The 24184-nt window shown below is 40.7% G+C and overlaps 1 protein-coding gene across 1 annotated transcript in view; it reads left to right on the forward strand.

Annotated features, from left to right (window-relative positions):
- The window catches only part of CUNHXorf58 (chromosome unknown CXorf58 homolog), a 42004-nt gene that overhangs the window by 144 nt on the left and 17676 nt on the right, over positions 1–24184 (forward strand). Inside the window, exons 2-7 of the mRNA XM_027771115.1 lie at positions 15–203; positions 4149–4767; positions 6023–6122; positions 8885–8979; positions 9691–9802; positions 19793–19924. Of these exons, the coding sequence (XP_027626916.1) occupies positions 15–203; positions 4149–4767; positions 6023–6122; positions 8885–8979; positions 9691–9802; positions 19793–19924 (1247 nt within the window). The remainder of the gene's footprint in view (positions 1–14; positions 204–4148; positions 4768–6022; positions 6123–8884; positions 8980–9690; positions 9803–19792; positions 19925–24184) is intronic.

Raw genomic sequence — 24184 nt, forward strand, 5'->3', positions numbered from 1 at the left:
GGCGGGGCCGCGAGGCGGAGGGAGCTGTGCGCCGCGCGGCGCTGGGAACCTGCCTTTGCCTCGGCGATTGGATGCCCAGCCGCATGGCTTGGGAATCCTGTTCGCAGGGGCTGCCGCGTGGGGGCGCCCGGCGGGCTTCGTGAGGCTTCGAGAGGTTCGCACCCGGAAGCTGCTGATCGGGACCTGGATTTACCTCACAAAAGGTTTTTAGATTTTTACTGTGCACTGGACGTTTCTCAGGTTTTAAATTTAACCTATTTTGCCATGTCCTGTAGTCAGGAAAGGCCCTTTTTTTTTTCTCTTTAAGCGTAAAAAACCTCCTGTTGGAAAGCCAATGTCTCTTGATTTTTTTAGAGAGATTTGCTCGCCAAAGAGAGACAGAGACAGAAAGCGAGAAATCACCCCCAGGGAGGATGGCCACACTTCAGTCTCTCCTCCATTCTCCTTTCCAGATTTTGGGCACACATGCACACATGCGCAGCGTGAGTTTTAAGACGCTGGGTCCGGGAGTCAAACCGCGGTCCTACACAAGAATCCAGCAATGTAACCATTACACTATCTGCTGGTCCCATAGCAAGAATAGGAAGCACTGAAATAGCACTTATGTGCCCAGCTCCAGTCTAAGCTCCGTACACATACTCATCTCATCTTGCCAACAGCCCAAAGATTATTATTCCCAATCTGTAGACGAAGAAACTGAGGCTCAGAGAAGTTAATTGTACAAGGCTTCACAGAAAAAGTGGGAAGTGGGGATTCAAACCCAGATGGTCTGACTTTGAAGCCTATAGTCTGGCCTAATAGTAATGTGGGTGTATTTCATATTTCATTCTGTTGAAAATGAGGAAAAAACATATCTGGGGAAACAGTGGTACATTTCAGTAAGAGTATTTAAAAGATTCATTAAAGATTTCAGTTTTAGTTGGGTGATTTGAGGAGCGTTCAGGAAATAGAACTTTGCTCTAGATTGGGTGGTGTTAGCAAGCAGTGGTAATGCCAAGACCCAGCTGTGAGTGCCAGGCCAGCTACCAGTTAAGGGCTGCTTTCTTTATAAGAGATTTCTGTATTTCAGCCATCCCCATCCCTGTCCCCATCTCTAAGGGGAAATTTTGAATAGGCTCTAAAGACTCTAATGTAATGTTACACATATATAAAAGTGTGAGGCATAGTGATAAGTTAGGGCAAGAGTTCTTAAATCAGGGGTTAGGTGAACTTGGATAAGGAAAAAAATAACTTCATTTTCACTAACCTCTAACTAGACTTAAACCTCCCATTTGATTATAGTGTAGGTAACAAACCACAGGAGCATTAGCCTTGCTGGTGACTTTATCAAGAGAAAGCAAATATCAGGACCAGCAGGTGGCATGGTGGTTAAGGTGCTGGACACTCCCACATGGCCTACCACTGTTTGAGTCCTAGACCTAGTGACTTGCTCGCTCTCTGTCTCTCTCTCTCTCTCTCTCCCCGTGTGTGTCTCTCTCTGGTAAAATTAAAGTAAATTAATGAATAAATAAAATTAAATAATTAAAAAGAAAGCAGATATTTTCATATGATACTGTATTTATGGCAGATATCTTGAAATATCGTTTATGCTCATTATTACTTTAAAATTACAGTAGTTATTGGATATTTTAATGCATATAATTTAAAAATACTTGGACAGTTTCAATATGGTTAAAGTTTGCTGTGATCATATGTATTTTATAGTATTTTTCTTTGCCATAGGGTGCACTCACCAGAGGGGAGAGAGTGATAAATCACCCCTGAAGGGTGGCCAAACCACAATCTCTTCTCCAGCTTCCTCTCAGGATTTTGGGCATGCACACACATGCAACCAGAATGATTTTCACGCAACCAGGTCTGAGACTCAAGCCATGAGGTCAGCCACAGGGGATCCAGCACTTTAACCTCCACACCACCTGGTGGCCCTATATTATGCAGTTTTTAAAGCTTATTTATTTACTGGGACCAGCAATTGACATAATGGCTATGTCGCTGGACTCCCATGTGGTCGACCGCAGTTCAAGTCCTGGACCTAGTGGCTTAAACTCACGCCGGGCGCATGTGCCTGAATGTCCAAGATCCCAAGAGGAGAATGGAGGAGAAGGGATTGGCGCGTGGCCATTCCCCCACTGGAGGTTGGGGGGTGATTTCTCACTTTCTGTCTCTCTATCTTTCTGGGGAGCACACTTGCCCTATAGCAAAAACCTCTCCAAAAATAAAAAACTTATTTATTTACTTATCCCATGACTGAGAGAAAGAGACAGGCCTCCTCAAAAGATTCTTCACACCACTATCCATCCCCATCCTCAGCCAGCCAACATCATGGGCTTGCACAGGGAGACCTTAGAGGATACAAATCCAGTGTCTCCCCAGGTGGCTTCAGCATCACTGAGCGTTGTGTTACAGCTGTATCACCACAGCTGGCTTATAGTATGCATTTTAAAAGCATAATTTTTGGGACCAGCAGATGGCATAGCAGTTACATCACTGGACTCCCACATGGCTAAATGCAGTTTGAGTTCCAGATCCAGTGGCTTGAAAATCATGCTGGGCGTGTGCATGTGTTCCCAAGATCCTGGGAAAAGAATGGAAGTTAAGGGATTGCAGTGTGGCCATCCCCCCTGGGGGGGGGGGTGATTTCTCACTTTCCTTCTCACTGTGTCTGCCTCTGTGTGTGCCCTAAGACAAAAACCTCTAGAAAGGTTAAAAAAAAAAAAAGCCATAATTCTTAGAGGGAATTTGTCCACAGGAGTTCATGGCATCAGAATAAAAAATAAGGGGCCCTTGGTTTAGTTGAAGAACTTAATTAGTGACTAAAAAATTGGGAGCTGCATTCAAATTGGAGTAATACTGCAGAGAACAGAGATGGGATCAGATAGTTTAGTACATACCCTCTCACTTTACCAAGAGGGGAACCAAACGGCTGAGAGCTTGAGTGAGTTTTCCGAAGTCCGACAGCTATTTGATGATAAAACCAGGATGAAAAAGTTTCAAACCTATCAAAACCCTCCACTTAGGTAGGCACTGGGCATTCCGTAGTTTGCAAGATGCCCTCTGCATCAACAAGCTTGTTGGGGTGAAAGTTGGTGAGTGAATGGGAGAGAAATCCTATGAATGGGAATAATGTAGAAAGACATTCTCTCAGTAGTAGTTCCTGACTACATCAGAGAACCTACACAAGAAAGAAACCCTATAAATGTGGGAAATGTAGTAAAATGTTCTGCAAGAATTCACAGCTTAACTGTGCATCAGAGAACCTACAGAACAGAAATTTTATGAATGCAAAAAATGAAGGAATTCTACCAGAATTCAGAACTCACTGTTCATAGGAGAAAATCCTTAGTAATATAAACAGTGTTGTGAATCTTTGAACCATAACTCAGAAATATAAGTTGATCCCTGAAGGAAACAACATTTTAAGAATTCAGCTGCTTTGATTCAGCAAGCCACCGTAGTTTAAGGATATTAGAAGAATGTGGAATGGTATAGTAGGTTGATACATAAGATCTAAGAGTTTTCCAGTTACAGAAGCAAAGTGTCAGGTTATTTCTAAGACCCATGTGTAGCATTTTTAAAGATGAAGTAAATGATAACCGTTGATTTGGGTAAAAATAAAAATAAAGACTGAAGAAAAAAGAGTTGGTGAGTGATAAGATTGAATTATTGCTCTAAACGTGTAACTCCAGCTGTAGTGTAGAGGATGAATAGAAGAGGAAGAGCCTGGAGACAGACCAGTTAGAAGGCTATAAATAGATCTGCTTGTCTTTCCCATATACCACAAAATATATTTGGTACATGAAGAATGTAAATTGTAAGCAACATTAAGAGATCTATGAGGCCTGCCTTTTTAAAGGGCTCTGGAATTAGTGTAATAGTCATATGACATTAATACAAGCAGTGTAATAATATAGATTATCGGTGCTGGCAGGTGGTGTGGTAGTTAAGGGCACTAGGCTCCCACATGGCCTACCACAGTTCAAGTTCTGGAATGTGGTATGCTTTCTCACTTTCCCTCTCTCTCTCTCACTTTCTCTCTCTGTTCCTCTCTGGTCAAATTAAAACAAATAAATAAATAACATAACATAATAATTTAAAAAATAATAATAATATAGATTATGACCTCAATGGCTTAATTTATGTACTTTCAGATTTCTTCATTGTACAGAAAATAAAACCTTCCTTAACTGCTGAAAGCAGACCCGAACTTCCAGATCAGATTGATTCTAGTGTTCCAAAGTCAGAGGATCGACCCTTAGGAACTGATATTCTAAAACTGATTGGTATTGGCCTTCCAAAATCAGATAATCGACGATCAAGAATTCGCATGCTAAATCACACTGTTACTGGTGGTCTAAAATCAGATCATCGACAACCTGGAGCTGGTGCTCTAAGTCAGACAAGTGCTGGTGGTCCAAAATCAGATCATCAACAACTGGGAGCTGGTGGCCCAAATCAGACTGGTACTGGTACTCTAAAATTAGGTAGTCGACAGCCAGAAACTGGTGTTCCAACTCAGATTGGTGCTGATATTCCAAAATCAGATAATCAGCAATCCAGAGATGGTGTTGCAAATCAAAGTGGTACTGGTATTCTAAAATTGGGTAATCGGCAATCAGGAGCTGGTGGTTCAAGTCATACTGGCACTGGTATTCTAAAATCAGATCATCGACCATCTAGAACTGGTGGTCCAAAATCAGATCATCGACGATCAAAAAAAGGTCACAGAGTCCGTTTTGCAAGTATTGTGAAGGCGAAGACAGTACAACTGTAAGTACCCATCTTGTGCCTTGTGTTTTTTTTCCACAATTAGTTTCAAAATGGTTTTTACTCAGATAACTTAAAGCACTTTTTGTTTTGCAAATTAGAAGTTTTTGTGTTTTAAAATTACTTTCAAATTGAGTAATTATTATAATCGGCATAGTTTATAAGTTACAAACCATGTTAATGCACATCATTTGATACCAGCACAACTTTGTGGAACAGTTTTATTATTACACTTTATAAATGAGAAAGCAGCAAGTGGGAAAAGGTAAGTGGCTTGCAAAAGGTGAAACAGCTAATAAATGCACCAGCTAGGATTCAAAGATTTCTTTAAAAAATAAAAAAGAATTATTTATTTATTTTCATGATTTTTCAATTTTGACCAGAGAGAGACAGAGAGAGAGAGCAAGCTGCCAGGTCCAGGACTCGAACCACGGACCACGGTCAGCCATGTGGGAGTCCAGCACCTTTCACCATGCCACCTGCCGGCCGTCTAAGGCTTCTTTCTATACTTTAGGCCTTTTCTTCTCTACATCTCATATAGTCTGCCTTTTGCCAACCAACAGTGACATTATGCAGGAATACCTCTATTTGCGTGTGGGTAATGATGGGGCAAGAATGGGTCCGAGAGGGAGATCCATTGCGATCGATCTGTCTCTGCTGAGACATGATCAAAAGCAGAATTCTCTGACCTGACCAGGATGAGCCTGGTTCAGGCAAATACCAGAAAAGAAAGTTTCTTTTTCTGCTGCATAGTCATCTGCCCCCAGAAGAGAACTGGGCCTCTTGTAACTTCAACTATTGCACATTCCATTTTCATAACACTTGAACTAGTTGGACAGCATGTTTCAGAACTAACTGTGGCTGAATCGTTTTAGGTCATAGATGTTTTTAGAGAGCAAGCTTGTCTCCTTACACTTTTTATTTATAATATATATGCCTCCTAATGATCAATTTATAATATATATGCCTTTTGAGATAAAATTTTAGCCAGGACTTGCTTTTTTTTTTTCTTTTTTTCTTTTTTTTTGTTTTGTTTTAATCTCAAGGGAAATATTCTCAAGCATTTCATATCCTCATTCTGACTAGATTCTGCAAATGACCAGTTCCAATTACCACATCCAAATCCAAATGTTCCTCATTAGGTCAGTCTTAGAGCGGGAGATGGGGAGGTGCAGGAAGAGGAAGTATAAATTGAGAGTTCTCCAAGATTCTAGGAAAATGAAACCTTCATAAATATTAACCTCTTCTTTTCCCTCAGAATTAGTAAAGAAGCTGCAGCTCACACAATACAGAGAGCTTGGTTATCATACATGAACAGAACGATATTTCAACTCCTAAAACACACAATTTGTGCAGCGGTATGTATTTTGTTTTCTCTGACAGATTTAATTACTTATCAAGATCAAAGATCTGTTAATTAAAAACAGAATAAATAGCTCTTCTATCTGGAGCTAATAATATTGTATAAAGTTCTAGTATTGCTTCTTTCATTAACCCTAATTAAATATTTCTGGATTTATTTATTTGTTAATTATTTAGTTTGTTATAGGGTGTATATGCACACTGGAGAGAGACAGAGTGACATGGAGAAAACGTGAGAAAGCACCCCTGAGGGAGGACGACCATGCTGCAATCCCATCTCCTCCAGTCTCCTCTCAGGATTTTGAGCACACACACACACATGCACCTGGCATGATTTTCAAGCTGCCTGGTCTCAGACTTAAACCACACAACCAGCCATGTGGGATCCAGCCGCTTTAACCACCACACCACCTGGCTGACCCTGGATTTATTTTTCATGTGGATGACTGCTCTTTCTTTTTTTTGGAATGAATATATTGTTGTTTTTTGTTTTGTTCTTAATCTGATTCCTTATCTGAAGATGTGAAATCATGATCTTCTAGCAATAAAAATCTCTGAATTAAAAGAGCCTTACCTTCCACCCAGCAGTTTCACTTCCAGAAGTCCATTCTGTAATATATGCACAATTTCATCGTAGCATTGTTTGTGACAATGAAGTAAACCATATAATGTTCATTGATAGAGTGCTGGTTAATAGACCTTGTGGCTTTCATATTGTTAAACCTTGCAGCTTTAACATGATTCTGTAATAGAATGATAACCAAGATAGCTCATTAGTAAAAACGGTAAGTGCAGAACAGTATAAAGAATTGATTATTTGAGGGGCTGGCAGGTAGCATGGTGGTTAAGGCACTGGATTTCTCACATGGCCCAACACAGTTCAAGTCAAGTCCTGGACCTGGTAGCTTCTTTTCTCACTCTCCTCTTCTCTCTCTCTGTCTTTCTCTAGAAAAACTCATGTGAAAAAAAATAATAATAAGTAAAATAATTCTTAATAAAAAAGGAATTTAATTTATTTGAGTAAAAAACAAACAAACAAACAAACAAAAAACAGGGACCAGCAGTTGACGTAATGGCTATGTTGCTGGACTCCCATGTAGTTAACCACAGTTCAAGTCCCAGAGCCAGTGGCTTAAACTCACGCTGGGCACGTGCATGTCAAGATTCCGAGAGGAGAATGGAGGAGAAGAGATTGCGGCATGGCCATCCCCCCAGGAGGTGAATTCTCGCTTTCTGTCTTTCTGGCGAGCACACGCGCCCTATAGCAAAAACTTCTCAAAAAAAAAGAAAAAGAGAAAGGATATACACCTGCCCAAGAAACAAAAAGCAAAACAAAACAAAAACAATTCTGGCAACCCCAGCAGAGTATTAAGCCTTCCTTGGTATAGTACCAATTATTCTCCTAATAAAATAACCCACAATTCCAATATTTTTTGTTTTGCTTTGTTTTGTTTTTTATTTTTGCTATAGGGTACATGTGCTTACCAGAGAGAGAGAGAGAGAGAGAGACATCACTCCCAGAGGGGATAGCCACACCATCATCCCTTCTCCATTCTCTTCTCAGGACCTTGGGCATGCATATACACATGCCCAGTGTGATTTTCAAGCTGCAGGTTCTGGGACTCGAACCATATGGTTGGCCATGTGAGATCCAACCATCTTAACCTCCACACTCAGTAGTTTGTTATTAGTAATAGGTTAAGGCGCTGGACACTCCCACAGGGTCAACCAGGGTTCAAGTCCTGAATCTGGTGGCTTGCTTTCTCACTTCTTCTCTCTCTCACTCTTACCCTCTGTCTCTATCTGGTCAAATTAAAAAAATAAATGAATGAATAAATAAAATAAAATAAATTGTAAAAAAAAGTTTATGTAAAATGAAATTAAAATACAAATTTATTTGTTGCAAATTATTTGAAATCTATGCATAAGTTTTTTTTTTAATTTTCACATATGTTCACTCGAGAGAGACTGAAACAGAGAGAAAAAGTGAGAAAGTACCCCCCCCATGGGGCATGGTCATATCGTAGGCCCCTCTCCATTTCTCCTTCTCTTTGGGATTTTGGGTATGTACACACATTTGCCTGGTGTTTCTCAAGCTGCCAGGTCTGTGACTTGAACCATGCTGTTGGCCATGTACGATCCAGTCACCTTAACCACCATGCTGCAGACTGGCCCAGTTTTTTCATAATGCTAATTTTCTATGAAGACCCCTCATAGTGATAAAGAAGAAAGACACTGCCCATACCTTTGTGAAGCTTATAGTCTAGTAGGAGACACAAATAAGTTTATAGGTGAATATCGTACATTATGAAAAATGTTGTCACAGGGAAAGGACAGTGCTTGTGATCTCAAGAAGAGACAAATAGGGACCAGCAGTTAGCATAATGGCTATGTTGCTGGACTCCCACGTAGTCTACTGCAGTTCGCGTCCCGGACCCGGTGGCTTAAAACTCACGCCGGGCGCGTGTGCGTGCGTCTCTCTGTCTGTCTGTCTCTGTCTGGCGAACCCACGCACCCTATAGCGAAAAACCTCTCAAAAAAAAAAAAAAGACAAATAACCAAAGTTGGAGGCCAGAAAGATTAAGTAACTGACTCAAGGCTACACAGATAAATAGGAGAGTCAAGATAAGAATGTACTTCTTCAGAACTCCAAGTCCAGCATGTACTGTTTGCTTTACCATGCTGTGTCTGTTATAGTCAGTAATTTATTTCTGGGCAGGATACCACTTTCTGTTTACAGCACCATTATCTATTCCAGGAATACTACGTGACACATGAAATACTGAAGAAAGTGAGCCCCATAGAGGCTAAGCTTATTAAAGATCCTAGCATGAAGTGTAAAGTCAGATTCAGGTAATATGTCTATGCTGATTCCCTTCTTTCCTTTCATCCTTGCTTTCTTCCTTCTTTCCTCCCTCCCTTCCTTTCTGCCGGAAGGCATGTATGTTAGCGTGAGAGAAGAGAGAGATGAGTACCCAAGAACTGCCTGGCAAGGGCCTGGCCATGCCGTTAACATTTTTCTTCCAATTCTCCATCCCATCAGGATCCTGGGTCCTTGCACCTAGCACGTCTGTGAAGCTGACAGGGCTAGGACTCAAACCCTGGTTGGCCACGTGGGATCCACTCCTCTACGTAGCCTTAACCACTAGGTTAAGCAGTATGCTACTTTATTTCAAGAAATACTTAGTTAATATGAAGAAACTTTAAAATTTTACTTTGTTTTAAATCCTTATAACTCCTCAGGATATAATTTCAAAGCAAATGTGATGTTCTTATTTGTATCTGTTCTGTGAAGAAACTAAGGCATCACTCTTTGACTAAAAGCTGCCATGAGGGTAGCTCTCATCTCCCATTCTGTGTCCAGTCAGACATGGATGTGAGAATAGTTGTGAGCACACTGAAGTCTGGGGTCTTTCCTCCTCTGCAATCCATTTCATAAGCTCTTGGCATAGCCTTTACCCTGTATGCAAGAAACTATATGAACTATCTAAAGTACATGGGGTGAGGGGGAGGAGTAAACCCAAAACCTGATGCTCAGTGACTCAATTTTAATCTTTATTTCAGATTTAGTGGTGAAACATTTCCACCTTTCATCGTGTTCAAAATCTTTCTTCATAATGATGGCCGTGGTTACAAGTATTTTAGTGGAAAAAACTTATTAAAGCCATCAACTGAGGTAATATTTCATGATGTACATTTTACGTTAAATTAGCTTTTGAACATAGTATCTGAATTGCATTCAAAGTAGACAGACAGAGTTATTTTACCATTAAGCAGCCCAATAGGCAGGTAATGTTCAGGTTTTATTATTTTTATTTTTAGTTCTTATTTATGTATTTATTTTTTAATTTTTGCTATTTGCTATAGGGCACACACACTTGCCAGAAGAGATAGAAATAGAGAGAGGGAAAGTGAGAAACCATGCCCAGGGGGAGATAGCCACTCTGTAAGTCCCTTCTCCTCCATTCTCCTCTCAGGATTTTGGGTGCATGTGTGTGCATGTGCATTCATAGTCATTTTCAAGACACTGGGTCTAGGACTCCAACTGCACAGTCAGCCATGTGGGATCCAGCAATTTAACCTCCACACAATCTTCTGGCCCTCTTTTAATTGCCAAAGGATGCATGTATTTGCCAGAGAGAGAGGGAGAGGGAAAAAGCACCCTCTAATGTAACATGGTCATACCACAATCCCTTCTCCTCCGTGTCTTTATCTTATTGAGATGTTGGGTATGCACACCCAGTGTGCTTTTTAAGCTATAGGGGCCAGGATTCAAACTGCAGCCATGTGGGATCTGGCTTCCTTAACTAGTAGAATATAGGGCCAACCCTGAGTAGTATGCTTTTTTTCTTTCCTTCTTTATAAGCACTGTATTTCATGTTTCTATTAATTAGCTTAAAAACATTTGGAATAAGCTACTTGTATTCAGCTCTACAAAATACCATCTATTTTCTCTGTACTGAAATTTTGGTTTGTTACTAATGGACTACAGCAGCCTATTGGTCAGGGCTTTTAAATCAAGCAGAATGTTTGATGCAATATTATCTATTTTGGGGCCGGCAGTTAATGCGGTGATTAGAGGCACTGGATTCTCACATGGCCTACTGCGGTTTGAGTTCGGGACCTGGTGACTTGCTTTCTTTTTCTTGCTTTCCCTTTCTCTCTCTCTCTCTCTCTCTCTCTCTCTCTCTTTTTCTCTCTCTCTCCCTGATCAAATTAAAAATGATAATAACAAATATAATTAAATAAATAAATGAATGTCTTTTTTTTTCTTTGGAGAGGTTTTCGCTATAGGGTGCGTGCGCTCGCCAGACAGACAGAGAGAGACATAGAGACAGAAAGCAAGAAATCACCCCCCAGGGGGGATGGTCACACTGCAATCCCTTCTCCTCCGTTCTCCTCTCGGGATCTTGGGCACGCACGCACACGTGCCCGGCATGAGTTTTAAGCCACTGGGTCCAGGACGTGAACCACGGTCGACTACATGGGAGTCCAGCGACATAGCCATCACGCTAACTGCTGGTTCCCAATAAATGTCTTTTTAAAAAGGAAAAAATATCTATTTCAAAATATGCTAGTTTATTCTGGTAGCATATTTAGAAAAAAATATGAATAGTTCAATAGCTGAACTATGCTATTGAAAACAAACTTTTAAAATGTTTATCTTTGGGACCAGTAGGTGGCATAATGGTTACCTCACTGGACTCCCAAATAGTTGACAGTGGTTCAAATCTCGGATCCAGCAGCTTAAAACTTACACCAGGTGCATGCCCAAAATCTCTAGAGGAAAATGGAGAAGGAATTACAGTGTGGTCATCCCCTCAGGGAGGGAGAGGGGGGTTTGTGATATCTCACTTTCTGTCTTTCTGTCTCTCTCTGTCTCTCTGGCAAGTGCACACACCCTATGGCAAAAATCTCTCTAAAAAAGTTTTTTTTTTAAGTTTATCTCTTTTTTATAAGATGAGGTCTTATCATACTGAGGAGTTTCATGAATATTCACCATTATTATGTCTATAGCATAGGAATCACCTGTGCATCTTGGTAAACTGCTGTTACTGCTGCTGATTCATGAACTACACTTTTTAAATTTTTTTAAATACTGCACATGCTCTTACCAGAGAGAGAGAAAGAGAAAGAGGGAGAAGGAGAAAGCACACCCCATGGGGCATGGTCATACCGCAAACCCTTTTTCTGCACTTCTCCATCCTGTGGGATTTGGGGTACAAATGCACATGGCACCTGCTGGCATGTTTCTCAAGTTGCCAGTCCAGGACTCAAATCGCAAGATTGGCCATGTAGTCTCCAGCTCCCTTAACTACCAGGTCACAGGCTGGCCTGCTATGAACCACACTTTTCTTTTTTTTTTAATTTTCCGAGTGGCAAATTGCAGTAGAAAGACGAAGGAAGAGGGAAAGTGAGAAAGCACTCCCTATGGGGGATAGCCATGCCATGCTATAATCCCTTCTCCATTTCTCTCTTCAGGATTTTGGGCTTGCACATATGCCCACCTGGTCTGTCTTTCAAGCTGCTGGGTCCAGGACTAGAACCACACAGTCAGCCATGTGGGATCCACCTGCTTTAACCACCTTGCCACCAGCTGGCTCAAATCACACTTTTTGTGAATTTTTTTTTTTACTAACAAATGACCAGCATCTTACATAACAGCAAGTACTTCATATTTAATTAACAAAGGAATTCCAAGTGTTCAGTAATAGCATTACTAACCTTTAAAGTCTGCCTATTCATCAAACTGAAGACAGGAACCAAAACTGTATAAGTTGAAACTGTGACCAATTTTTTTTCTTTTTCTTATGTTTTTATATTTAATCATTGTACATCTTTACTGCATACAAAATGAACTTTCCCAGCATGAATGCACTGCATATTATTCTAGTTAAAGGTATTTCTATAGACCTTATCACCAACAGATAATTTTTCATTTTTATGTATATTAAATGTTATGCTTTTTTTCCCCTTGATTCCCTCTCTTCCACCCCCTTCAAACCACACTTTTAATAGCAAGAACTGATGGCAGAGGTTTTATTCCTTTGACCATTACATTTGACTATAATTGAGTTTAAAAGGTGGACAGTCTCATATGTATTACTCTTTTATAAAATGTACATCAATGGGGCCATCAGGTGGCATAAGGGTTAATGAGGCTGGACTCCCACATAGTTGACCATGTTTCGAGTCCTGGACCTGGCAGCTTGCTTTCTCACTTTCCTTTTCTCTCGCTTTCTCTCCCTGTTCAATTAAATAAAAATTCTTAAAAATAAAAATAAAATGTACATTATTGTAAGATCCCCTTTCTGGAAATATTTTACACATAGTATGGCCCATCTTAGATCATGAGTTCTAGCATGAATTCAGCAGAGACCAAACAGCTTGGCAGTTTCTGATCAGATCTAGCACATGCAGCATTGCCTCTCTGAGAGTGTGAGGAAGTTCGGAAAGGTGGTATTTTTCTCTGTTCTCAGGAAGTAGCAGAGAAAACTTAACTCCAGTTCAGAAATGTGTCAAATGGACTACATACCTTCATTATGGAATATGGTGTCTCAAAGCCACTAATGTTTGTTCATTTATATAGATTGACTTCAAATGTGAAAGTGTACATTTATCCTACATTTGAGAGAGAAATTCAGGCCACATTGATCTCCTGAATAAGCTTCCAGTTGTCCCTCTAAAATGGCATAGGTTCCTTCTTTTCTGAGGTTATGTAATGGGACTTTTCCAGGAACTGGGATTCTCCTGGGTCTGCTCCTGCTGTCTCCTGTAGTGCCCAGGTTGAGCAGATGAGAACCTTAGAGGTGGTGACTGGAAATCACTATGTGTATGTTAAAACTCATTAGAAGGCTGCATAGTAACTTAACATTTTGTTCAAATTACAAAATAACTATTGGGAAAAATAGAAGTAACCCAGAGACATAAAAACACAATATGCATAAAGCATTTATTTTCTGTGCCCTAATTTTCACTCTCCTGGGATCATCACCGTTAATACTTTGCTTATCCTACTTTGTGTATCCTTCATTTTTCACTATGAAAACAGTCACACAAAGCATTTTTAATTTTTATTGGTTCTTCTTATAAAGACACGATCATACTACTTAGCTTGAGTTTTTCACTAAAAGTTATCATGGATTTATACTTGGATTCATGGTTTGTAGAAAACTTGCCAAAGTGGAATTTTTCTCACTGTGAGCTCAGTCATTTCTTTACTCTTTGAACATAGGTATTGTCTCTTTAGCAAAATGATACCTCTTTTCTGTGTTTATTTATTTCTTTTTAATTTCCTACTGGGCACATGTGCTTGCCAGAGAGACACAAAGAGGAGAGAAGGAAAAGTGAGAAAGCACCTTTCCAGGAGGGATGGCCATGCTACAGTCCCTTCTCCTCCATTCTCCTCTTGAGATTTTGGGCATGCACACACATGCACCTGGCATGTTTTCTCAGCTACCAAGTCTGGGACTCGAACCATGAAGTCAGCCATGTAGAATCCAATTACCTTAACCATCACGCCTCCAGATGGCCCCTTATTTCTTTTTAAATTTATATTCTCCATTATTTTATTATGAAAATTTTCTAACACATAGAAAATATTTGAAAAAATTATAATGGACCCCCATATATCTAGTACTTAGATCCTACCAATAACATTTTACTGTATTTGCTTTGTCTCACATCTACCTATTACACCTATTCATCCATCAGCCTAACTAATCTTTGGCTATATTGGGTTGTTGGAAAAGTAACAACATATTTTTTCTGTACAAAAATGTCATGACTTTTCCAACAACCCGATATTTCAAAGTAAATTGCAGATATTGGTATACTGTTCCCTATTATTTCTGCGTGTATCTTTAACCAGTGTTCAATGTTTATTTTTCCTTTGAGGTAAACTTTACATACAAATGAAACCTACAGATTTTACTAAGTTTGACAAGTGCATAGACCTGTGTCACTCAAACCCCTCCCCAGCATAACAGTTATTTTTTTCACATGGCCCGGCCCCTAAAGCAAATGTGTGTGAGAGGCAGAAAGAGGGAGAAAATAGAAACCAGGTAGACTGTATCATCTGTGCTAATTGAAAAAAAACCTTATTTATTTTAATGTATTATTATCATTATTAAATTTGACCAGAGAGAGAGAGAAGGAAAGTGAGAAAGCAAGCCACTAGGTATGGAACTTGAACCGTGATCAACCATGTGGGAGTCTAGCACCTTTCACCACTGTTCTACCTGCTGGCCCCAGAAAAAAACTGTATTTGTTAATATGAAAGAAATGAGTTCATTTTAGTCCATTCAGGTATTTAGTCTTAGTTAAGTTATAAAAGAGAATTTCAGATTTTATTGTTATTTCATCTTTTTCCTCCCTATATCCATTTCTACTTTCATTTCCTTAACATTTTCCAACTGTATTTCTCATGTATTTACAAAACAAAACAAAAAGCAAAAACAACTGAAAGGATATAGAATAGTCTGGACAGCTTTGGTGGAGAAGAACAATGAGGATTTAAACTACCTGGTTTCCAAACGTAAAAAGCTGTAATGATCACCACATGGTAGCAAAGGCATCAAAGTAGACGTTTATATCAATGAGCGAAAATAAGAGAATTCAGAAACAGACATTTAGGTAAGTGATCAATTGATTTTCATCAAAAGTGCCAAGGCAGGGCTAGCCCCTTGGTGCAGTGATAATGGACTGCTCAAGAGAGGCAGGATCCTAGGCCAGCAGGTGGCATAGAGGTTAAGGTGACTGGATCTGACATGGCTGACTGGGTGGTTTGAGTCTTAAACCCTGCAGCTTGTGAAACTTGCCAGGTACATGTGCGTGCATGTTCAAAATCCTGAAAGGAGAATGGATTGTGACATGGCCATCCCCACTGGGGATTAATTTCTCACTTTCCCTCTCTTTCTTCTCTCTGTCTGTCTTTCTCTGGCAAGTGTAAGTACTCTACACTAAAAGAGAGAGAGAGAAAGAGAGAGAGAGAGACTGGATCCCATATAGTGACCACAGTTTGAATACCCAGCCTGGTCACCTGAAACATGCTGAGCAAGCACGTGAGTGCCCAGGATCCAGTGAGCTGAAGGACTGGAGGAAGGGGATTAGAACATGACCAACCCTATGGGGGGTGCTCTTCTCTCACATCCAGGGCAAAACACATACTCTATCATGAATAAAGAAGAAAGTTGTTTATAAAAAAAAAGAAGAAGAAGAAGAAAAAAGAAAGAAGGCACCAGCAGTTGGTGTAATGGCTATGTCACTGGACTCCCATGTAGTTGACTGCGGTTCAAGTCCCGGACCCAGTGGCTTGAACTCACACCAGGCACGTGTGCATGTGTGCTCAGATCCCAAGAGGAGATAGGAGGAGAAGAGATTGCGCTATGGCCATCCCCCCAGGGGGTGATTTCTTGCTTTCTGTCTCTCTGTCTCTCTCTGTCTTTCTGGCAAGTGCACACGCTCTGTAGCAAATACCTCTCAAAAAAAAAAAGAATTCTGTATATAATTTTATTTATCATTATTACAATTTTTTTATTGATCATTTGTTACAGAGCACGTGCACTCACCAAAGAGAGATGAGAAAGAGAAAATGAGACAGCAAGCCACGAGGTGCGAGATTCAAATTGCTGAGAATCCAGCACCTTAACCACCATACCACCTGCTGGTTCCTATTAAGCACGTTTATCAAGTGTGATTCTAAACATTTCCTGTGCATTATTTTTTATCTTATTCTCATAAACACTATTGCATATGTTCTGTTATTATCCTTATTTTTAAAAGGTTGACTTGCCTAAGGTCTCAAACTAGAGAATGAAGGAACTGAGACCTAGTGGGCCTGACCCCAAAGCCCATGCTCTTTGCCATTCTGGAGAGTTAGGCTCTGTGCTAAACCCCAGTGCACACATTCTCCTCTACAGCCCTCTAGTTGTGTGGGGGATCATTCCTGTGATTCCCCTTTGTCTATGAGGAAACTGGAACTTGGAGAGATTGATCAGGGCATACTGAGACTTGAACACTTCTCCAGTCTCCGCTACACTGGGTACATTTTGAGACTGAAACAACCCCAGCAGTTCTGGTGGTTTTATTTATTCATGAACCTGTTGGAGGAGTCTTCAAAAAGTTTGTGGGAAAACGAAATTAAAGCATAAGTTTATTTTGGTGCAAAATCTTTTTGAAATCCAGGCATTTTTTTTTCACAGTACACATTTCTGTGAACTTGTTGAAGACCCGACTTCCCTCCTTGTGTATAATTGAATTTTTCCAAACTGAGAAATCATTGAAGACCCAATCCCTCCACACTCTTGTATATAATTGAACTGTTCCAAACTGAGAAACTGTTCCAGTACAGGGGTACCAGTTATTATCACCTTTATGAGTGAGAATTTCCAGCAGGGACAGGGAAGTGACTTGAGATATTAGAGCCCAAGGGTGGATCTAGGCCAGCAAGCAGCCACAGGGTTGGGGGGCTTCCAGGCCACAGTGATGCTGACTACCTGAGGAAGTGGCAGACTATGTGATGCCCCTCTTTGGCCTTTGTCACCCACTAAAAAGAGAACCTGCCTCTTGAATCCTGCTATCTTGGAATCCTCACCTAGTTTTTGCCTGCCCTTTTCTCATGAAGCTGGGCTTTCTTTACCATTGCTTCCTATCAAGAAGGACTTTCCTGAGGCCAGCCACACACAGCCAATGTCTAAGAAAGAACATCTTGGCCACTGGATGGCAAACTCTTCAAACCCCTCTCACAGGTGGGCAGAGAGTCTGCCCTGTGCTGGGCATGTTTTGTGTTTTTGTTTCTTTGGGTATTTTTATTTTTTTGTTTTTGTTTTTTTGTTTGTTTGTTTGTTTGTTTTGGCCAAGGAACTGGAATGGACCAGGCACAGCTGAACCATACCACGTGGCTGAGGCCCTGTGCAAATAAGGAAACGGGCTTGAGGAGACTGCTGGTGGTGGCTGAGTGGGACAGTGTAAGGGGACCAAACAATCAATGCCTTTTCTAAGTAATTTGACCTAAAGAAAAATAATGATGCCTAACAAAATTCTTAAAGCACAAATTAGGGAGTTTTCATACCTATTCAGTATATAATTTTTTGTTTTTCCCTTGAGTGTCACTGTGGGGGTGACTAATTAGAACCTACAGGAAATGAATAGCAAGAAAGCATAATGGATTTGTCAATACTCTCTTTTCTTTAGATGCATAATGCATAAAGAAATTAATGAAATGGAAAGCAAAAATGATCTACCTACAGGAAGGCTTCATATCACATTTTCAGTAAACTGTTTCTGTCCCTTCGATTTAGTGGTTTAGAAATAGAACTACATCATTTGAATATTTTCTTCCTTTTTCATTTTCCATGTTTGTAATCTTTCAAGGTTTGGAATTTAAACATTCTGGATAACAAAAATGAGAAACGGAATAGAAAATGCAGTTAGACTTGCTGTTGTACTGTGCATTAAATTAAAAAAAATATATTCTGAGTTCCATCCTATCTCATCCTCCCTTCTACAACCTCATATGATTGTTATAACAGAATTCCCATACTTTCACAGATGCCATGTTCTGAGATATGAAGGAAAAGAAAAACTAATCCGGAATCAAAAGATATTTGAATTTTCCTCTACAGCAACTTCCCTTCACATCAGCATACATTTTTGACCAGAAACACATATCTGTGATATAAATATATGTTAGAAGAGTCAGCACATACTTACAGGGAACGGGGCATAGTTAAGTCTCTACTCATGGTCTATGTATAGCTCTTTGCTCAAGGATAGGTATATGTGGAAGGTAAACAGGGCCAGAAAGGATTTGAACCTCGGTGTTTTCTGTGATTCTTCTATCACTGACTCACTGGTGCCTTCCTTGATTACAAAATGTTGACATTTGGGAGAAAAATAAACTTTATTGCTACTCTTTGGCTACTGAAGATGAAGTCTGAAGGGCAAGGCCTATGCAATCTGAAATATATGCATTTCCACTTCGGGGTGATGTGTTAACAAACACATCAAAGAGAGTTGGTGGGGATGGCAGCTGGCGTGGTGGTTAAGGAGCTTGCTGGACTCCCACATGGCTGACCGTGGTTTGAGTCTTGAACCTGGTGGCTTGCTTTCACACTTTTCCTTTCTCTTTCTGGTCTGATTTAAAATAATAATAATAAGAAGAAGAAATAAAATTAATGAAGTAATTCTTTAAAAGAGAGAGAGAGAGAGCAACTTGGTCGAGTAACAACTTTCATTGCAGTTACTAGGGCAAGCTGTTTAATCACCAGGTAAGTTTTCTCTGCATTGACAGGACAAACAAGGTTGTAGGTTTTTGTTTTATTTTTAAAGTAAAAGAAGGTTTTTAAAGGAAAAAAATAGATTAAAAAAATGCTATGGATTTCTGAGGATTGTGAAGTCAACTACTCCTCAAACTACATTTTAAATAGATGTGAGTATAGAAAAAAAATTTTTTTTAAATTTTGCTACAAGGTGCATATGATGGCCAGAGAGAGACTGACAGAGGAGGTGCAGAGAGACAGGGAAAGTGAGAAACCACCCCTCAAGGGAATGGTCATTCCACAGTCCTTTCTCCTTCATTCTCCTCTCAGGATCTTGGGCACACACGTACATGTGCCTAGTGTGTTTTCCAAGCTACCAAATCTAAACCATGTACTCAGCCATGTGGCATCCAGCCACCTTAACCACTACATCACTGACTGGCCCAGAAACAAATTTTAAGTGGGTCTAAAAAACTAGGGCCAGCAAATGGCATAGTGGTTATGTCACTGGACTCTCGCATGTCCAACTGTGGTTTGAGTTGCAGACCCAATGCCTTGAAACTTACACTGAGCACGTGTGCGTGCGTACCCAAGATTCCAGTAGGAAAATGGAAGAGAAGGGATAGTGGTGTGGCCATCCCCGCTGAGGGCGATTTCTAACTTTACCTCTCACTGTCTCTTTTTTCTCTCTCTCTCCAGTGAACACACATGTCCTATGGCAGAAACCTATTTAAAAAATCCCTATTTAATCTTCTCTTTGTAAATGTTACCTTTCTGCTGAATAGCAAGCTGCTGAATAAAAGAAACAATATTTGATGTGTTTGTCAGGAAAAAAATACATAAAGTATGTGCTGATATTTAATGCTATTATACTATGTGGAAAGTCTGTTTCCTATTCTTTTTAGGGAGTGGTTGATGCTTATAAATTAATGGGAAAAAGGAAATTTTACAATCAAATTATGGAAGATGAACGCCTTTACCAAAAGTACAAAATAACTGAAGAAGTAGATGTCGTCACTATGAAAGATTACATGCAAGTAAGGAATTCACATTTAGATGTTGAAAACAAGTAAGCGAAAAGTCTTTTTAACCCTGTCTTCCAAGAAGAGAGAATCATACTTTTTAAACCTATGGTAAAATATATATAACATACAATTTATTATTGTTTTAATCATTTTAAAGTGTGCAATTCAGTGCATTAAGTACATTCACAATGTTGTACAACCATCACCACCATCTAGTTCCAGAACCTTTCCATTATCCCAAAAGGAAACCTCAAATCTGGTAAGCAGTCACTCCCCAGTCCTCCATCACTGTAGCCCCTGGCAACCATCAGTCTGCTTTCTGTCTCTATGGATTTCCTTAGTCTGAGTATTTCATGAATTGCATCATCGGGAAACTCATAATGCATTTTTGCATAGAAAAATACATCATGACTTTTTTGATGACTCAATAAATAGAATTATGTAATATGTCACTTTTTGTGTCTGGAGAATGGTGATAGCCAAAGAATGTGAGATTTCTTTTTTTTGGAGAGGTTTTTGCTATAGGGCACATGAGCTCACCAGAAAGACACAGAGAGACAGACAGAAAGCAAGAAATCACCTTCCGGGGTGATGGCCACACCACAATCCCTTCTCCATTCTCCTCTCGGGATCTTGGGCACCCATGCACATGTGCCCAGCATGAATTTAAGCCACCAGGTCCAGGACTCAAACTATGGTCAACTACATGAGAGTCCAGTGACATAGCCATTACGCCAACTGCTGGTCCCAATGAGGTTTCTTTTTAAGGTGATGGAAATGTTCTGGAATTCGATAGTGGTGGTAATTGCATAACCTTGGGAATATGCTAAAATATGCTAAAACCCACTGTGGGCGAGCAGATGGTGTGGAGGTTAAGGTACCTAGATCCCACATGGCCCACTGCTGGCATGCAGTTCAAGTCGCAGACCCAGCAATTTGAAAAACAACTGGGCATGTGTGCATGCATGCCCAAAATCTTGAGAGGACGATGGAAAAGGAATTGCGGTGGAGCCATCCCCTAGAAGTACGGGGAGATGTCTCTCTCCATCTCTCTCTGCCTCTCTCTAGTGAGTACACATGCTCTATAGCAAACTAAAAAACAAACAAACAAACAACAACAAAAAACACTGACTTGACACTTTCCAATTATTAAAATGGTGAATTTTGCCTCTGAAGTTATTTTTTTTAAATAACCAAATGGTGCTTAAAATGTGCACCGTGAGGATTTGCCTTAGTCAGGGTTTTCTTACTTAGATGCTTTCTGCTACGAGTAACAGAATATTCCCAACCACAGGAGACTTAGAATATAAAGGCCATTTATTGTCCCATGAAAGAAGTCCCCAGATTGGTGGTTCCTGGGCTACCTAAGTCAGCAGCTCAAGAACTTCAGGGTTCTGGGTCAGCATCTCTTCAAGTCTCTTGGCTTCCTTCACATGGTAAAAGATGATTATCACATTCTTAGCTCCATTCTTAGCTCTGTTTATCTCAAGAAGGAAAATCTTTCAAGAAGCCTTGAACAGACTTCCCCTCAGATCCCCCTGATCAGAACCAGATCACATGCCCCTCCTAAACCAATCACCGATAAAGAGACATGTGCTTGTTTCCCATGATTGACTTAGAACAATAACGGTTCATGTGCTGGGGTCCTCATTCCCTGACCATATTGCTGTTCTATACCTAGAAAAAAAAGTTAGGGTTCCATGAGCAAGGGAGAGGTAGGAAATGGTTGCTGGGAAGGCAGTCAGCAATGTGTGTCATAGCATCCTGAAGGCAGTGCTGACTGAGCCCCTGTCTAGGGGGTGAGCAGGTGACACAACCCAGGCAAAGGCTCTGTGGCGGAAAAAGCTGCAGGGCCTGAAAGAAGGTCTGTGGAGATGAAGAAGAGAGAGCATGGAGGATGTGGTCTGCAGTCAGGCTGGAGAGCTGATAAGAGACCATGTAGGGCTCTAGACCATAGTGAGGTGTTTTGTTTTGTTTTGTTTTGTTTTGTTTTGTTTTTCCTTTATTCAGTGCCCAACAAGAAGCTGATGTAATGTTTCTTTTTGTTCTCTTTCTTTTTTTTCTTCAGTTTTGCCAAAGGGCACATATACCCACCAGAGAGACAGAGAAGAAAAATGAGAAATCACCCCCATGGAGAATGGTCACTCCACTATCCCTTCTTCACTTCTCCCTCCCTTTGGGGTTTTGGGCATGCACACCCATGTGCCTGACATGTTTTTCAAGCTGCCAATCTAGGACTTAAACCACACAGCCAGCCATGTAGGATCCATCTGCCTTAACCACCAAGTCATGGGCTGGCTCTGCTGTGGTGAGTCAAGAAATGAGGTAGTCTAGGGGCCAGCAGGTGTTGTGGTGGTTAAGGGCGCTGGACTCTCACATGGCTGACCTCAGTTTGAGGCAGACCTGGCGGCTTGCTTATTCACTTTCCCTCTCTCTCTCACTCTGTCCTTCTCTGGTCAAATTAAAAATTAAAAATAATAAAAATAAAATGAATAAATAAATAAAGTTAAATAAAATAATTATTTAAAGGGACCAACAGATGGCATAATGGCTATGTCGCTGGACTCCCATGTAGTCAACCGCAGTTCAAATCCCAGACATGGTGGCTTAAACTCACACTGGGCGCGTGTGCCTGCGTGCCCAAGATCCCAAGAGGAGAATGGAGGAGAAGGGATTGTGGCATTGCAAACCCCTTGGGGGGTGACTTCTCGCTTTCTGTCTCTCTCTCTCTCTCTCTGTCTTTCTGGTGAGTGCTCATGCTCTATAGCAAAAACCTCTCAAAAATAATTTTTTTTTTTAAAGAAATTAAGTGGGACCAGCAGTTAACATAATGGCTATATCCCAGGACTCCCATGTAGCCATACGCGGTTCAAGTCCCGGACTCAGTGGCTTAAAAACTCACGCCAGGCGCATGTGCATGTGTACCCAAGATCCTGAGAGGAGAATGGAGGAGAAGGGATTGCAGTGTGGCCATCCCCCCTGGGGGGTGATTTCTCGCTTTCTGTCTCTATGTCTCTCTCTGTCTTCCTGGCAAGTGCACGTGCCCTAAGAAATTAAGTTATCAAATGAGTGAAAAGACCTCTCTGGTTGCAGCATAGGCAATGGATTAGAGGGCAGCAAGTGCTCACTACCATTGGGTTGTCAGGAAAGTCATGACACATTTTTGCATAGAAAAACATGACATGGGGCTAGGCAGGTTGTACAATGGTTAAGGTGCTGGACGCTCACATGATCAACTGATTTGAGTCTCAGACCTGGCAGCTTGCTTTCTCACTTTCCCTTTCTCTCTCTCTCTGTCTCTTTCTCATCAAATCAAATAATAATAATAATAACAACAAATAAAAAAATAAATAATTCTTTAAAAGAAAAAAAAAAGAAAATCACATCATGACTTTCCTGACAACCTAATAATTTGGAGGCTCCTGCAGTATTCTAGGAGAAATAATGGTATTAATGGCTTGAATTTGGGACCATCAGGTGGCATAATGGTTACATTGCTTTACTCCCACATAGTTGACCATGGTTCAAGTCCTGGACCTGGCAGCTTAAACTCCCACCGGACGTGTGTGTGCACATGCCCAAAATCCCAAGAGGAGAATGGAGGACAAGGGATTGAGCCGTGGCCATCCCTGCTGGGGGGTGTTTTCTCGCTTTTTGTCTCCCTGTCTCTCTCTGGTGAGCGTACAAGCCCTATAGCAAAAATCTCCCTTAAAAAATAGCTTGGTTTAGGGCTGTGAGTGGAGAAGCAAGAGATAAGAATAAAAGCAGTGAGTGACTGATAGACAGGTGAGCTAAAGGAGGTGTCCAGCTTGGCTCCTAGATTTATGGCCTGCGTAATTGCATGATTAGCAGTGCTAAAGCGGGAAGTTAGACTATTAGTTCATTGGGAAAGTTATGATGTATTTTTCTATGTTTTTCTATGCAAAAATGCATCATGACTCCCAAAGACCCAGTAGATCCCTGAATATTAAGAATGATAGCAAATGCTTCTGTATACTGTCTCCTTTAATTCTCTTAACAACCTGAAGAGGCAAGTACTGTTATTACCCCCATTTTGCAAGGTTTTATTTTTTTGAGAGGTTTTTGCCATAGGGCGCATGCGCTCTCCAGAAAGACAGAGAGAGATAGAGATACAGAAAGAGAGAAATCACCCCCCAAGGGGGGGGGGATGGCTGCAATCCCTTCTCCATTCTTCTCTTGGGATCTTGGGCATGCACGCACACGCACCTGGCGTGAGTTTAAGCCACCGGGTAGGGTACTCAAACCGCGGTA

This window comes from Tupaia chinensis, unplaced genomic scaffold, assembly GCF_000334495.1.
Source record: "Tupaia chinensis unplaced genomic scaffold, TupChi_1.0 Scaffold000184_1, whole genome shotgun sequence".
Classification (NCBI taxonomy): Eukaryota; Metazoa; Chordata; class Mammalia; order Scandentia; family Tupaiidae; genus Tupaia; species Tupaia belangeri.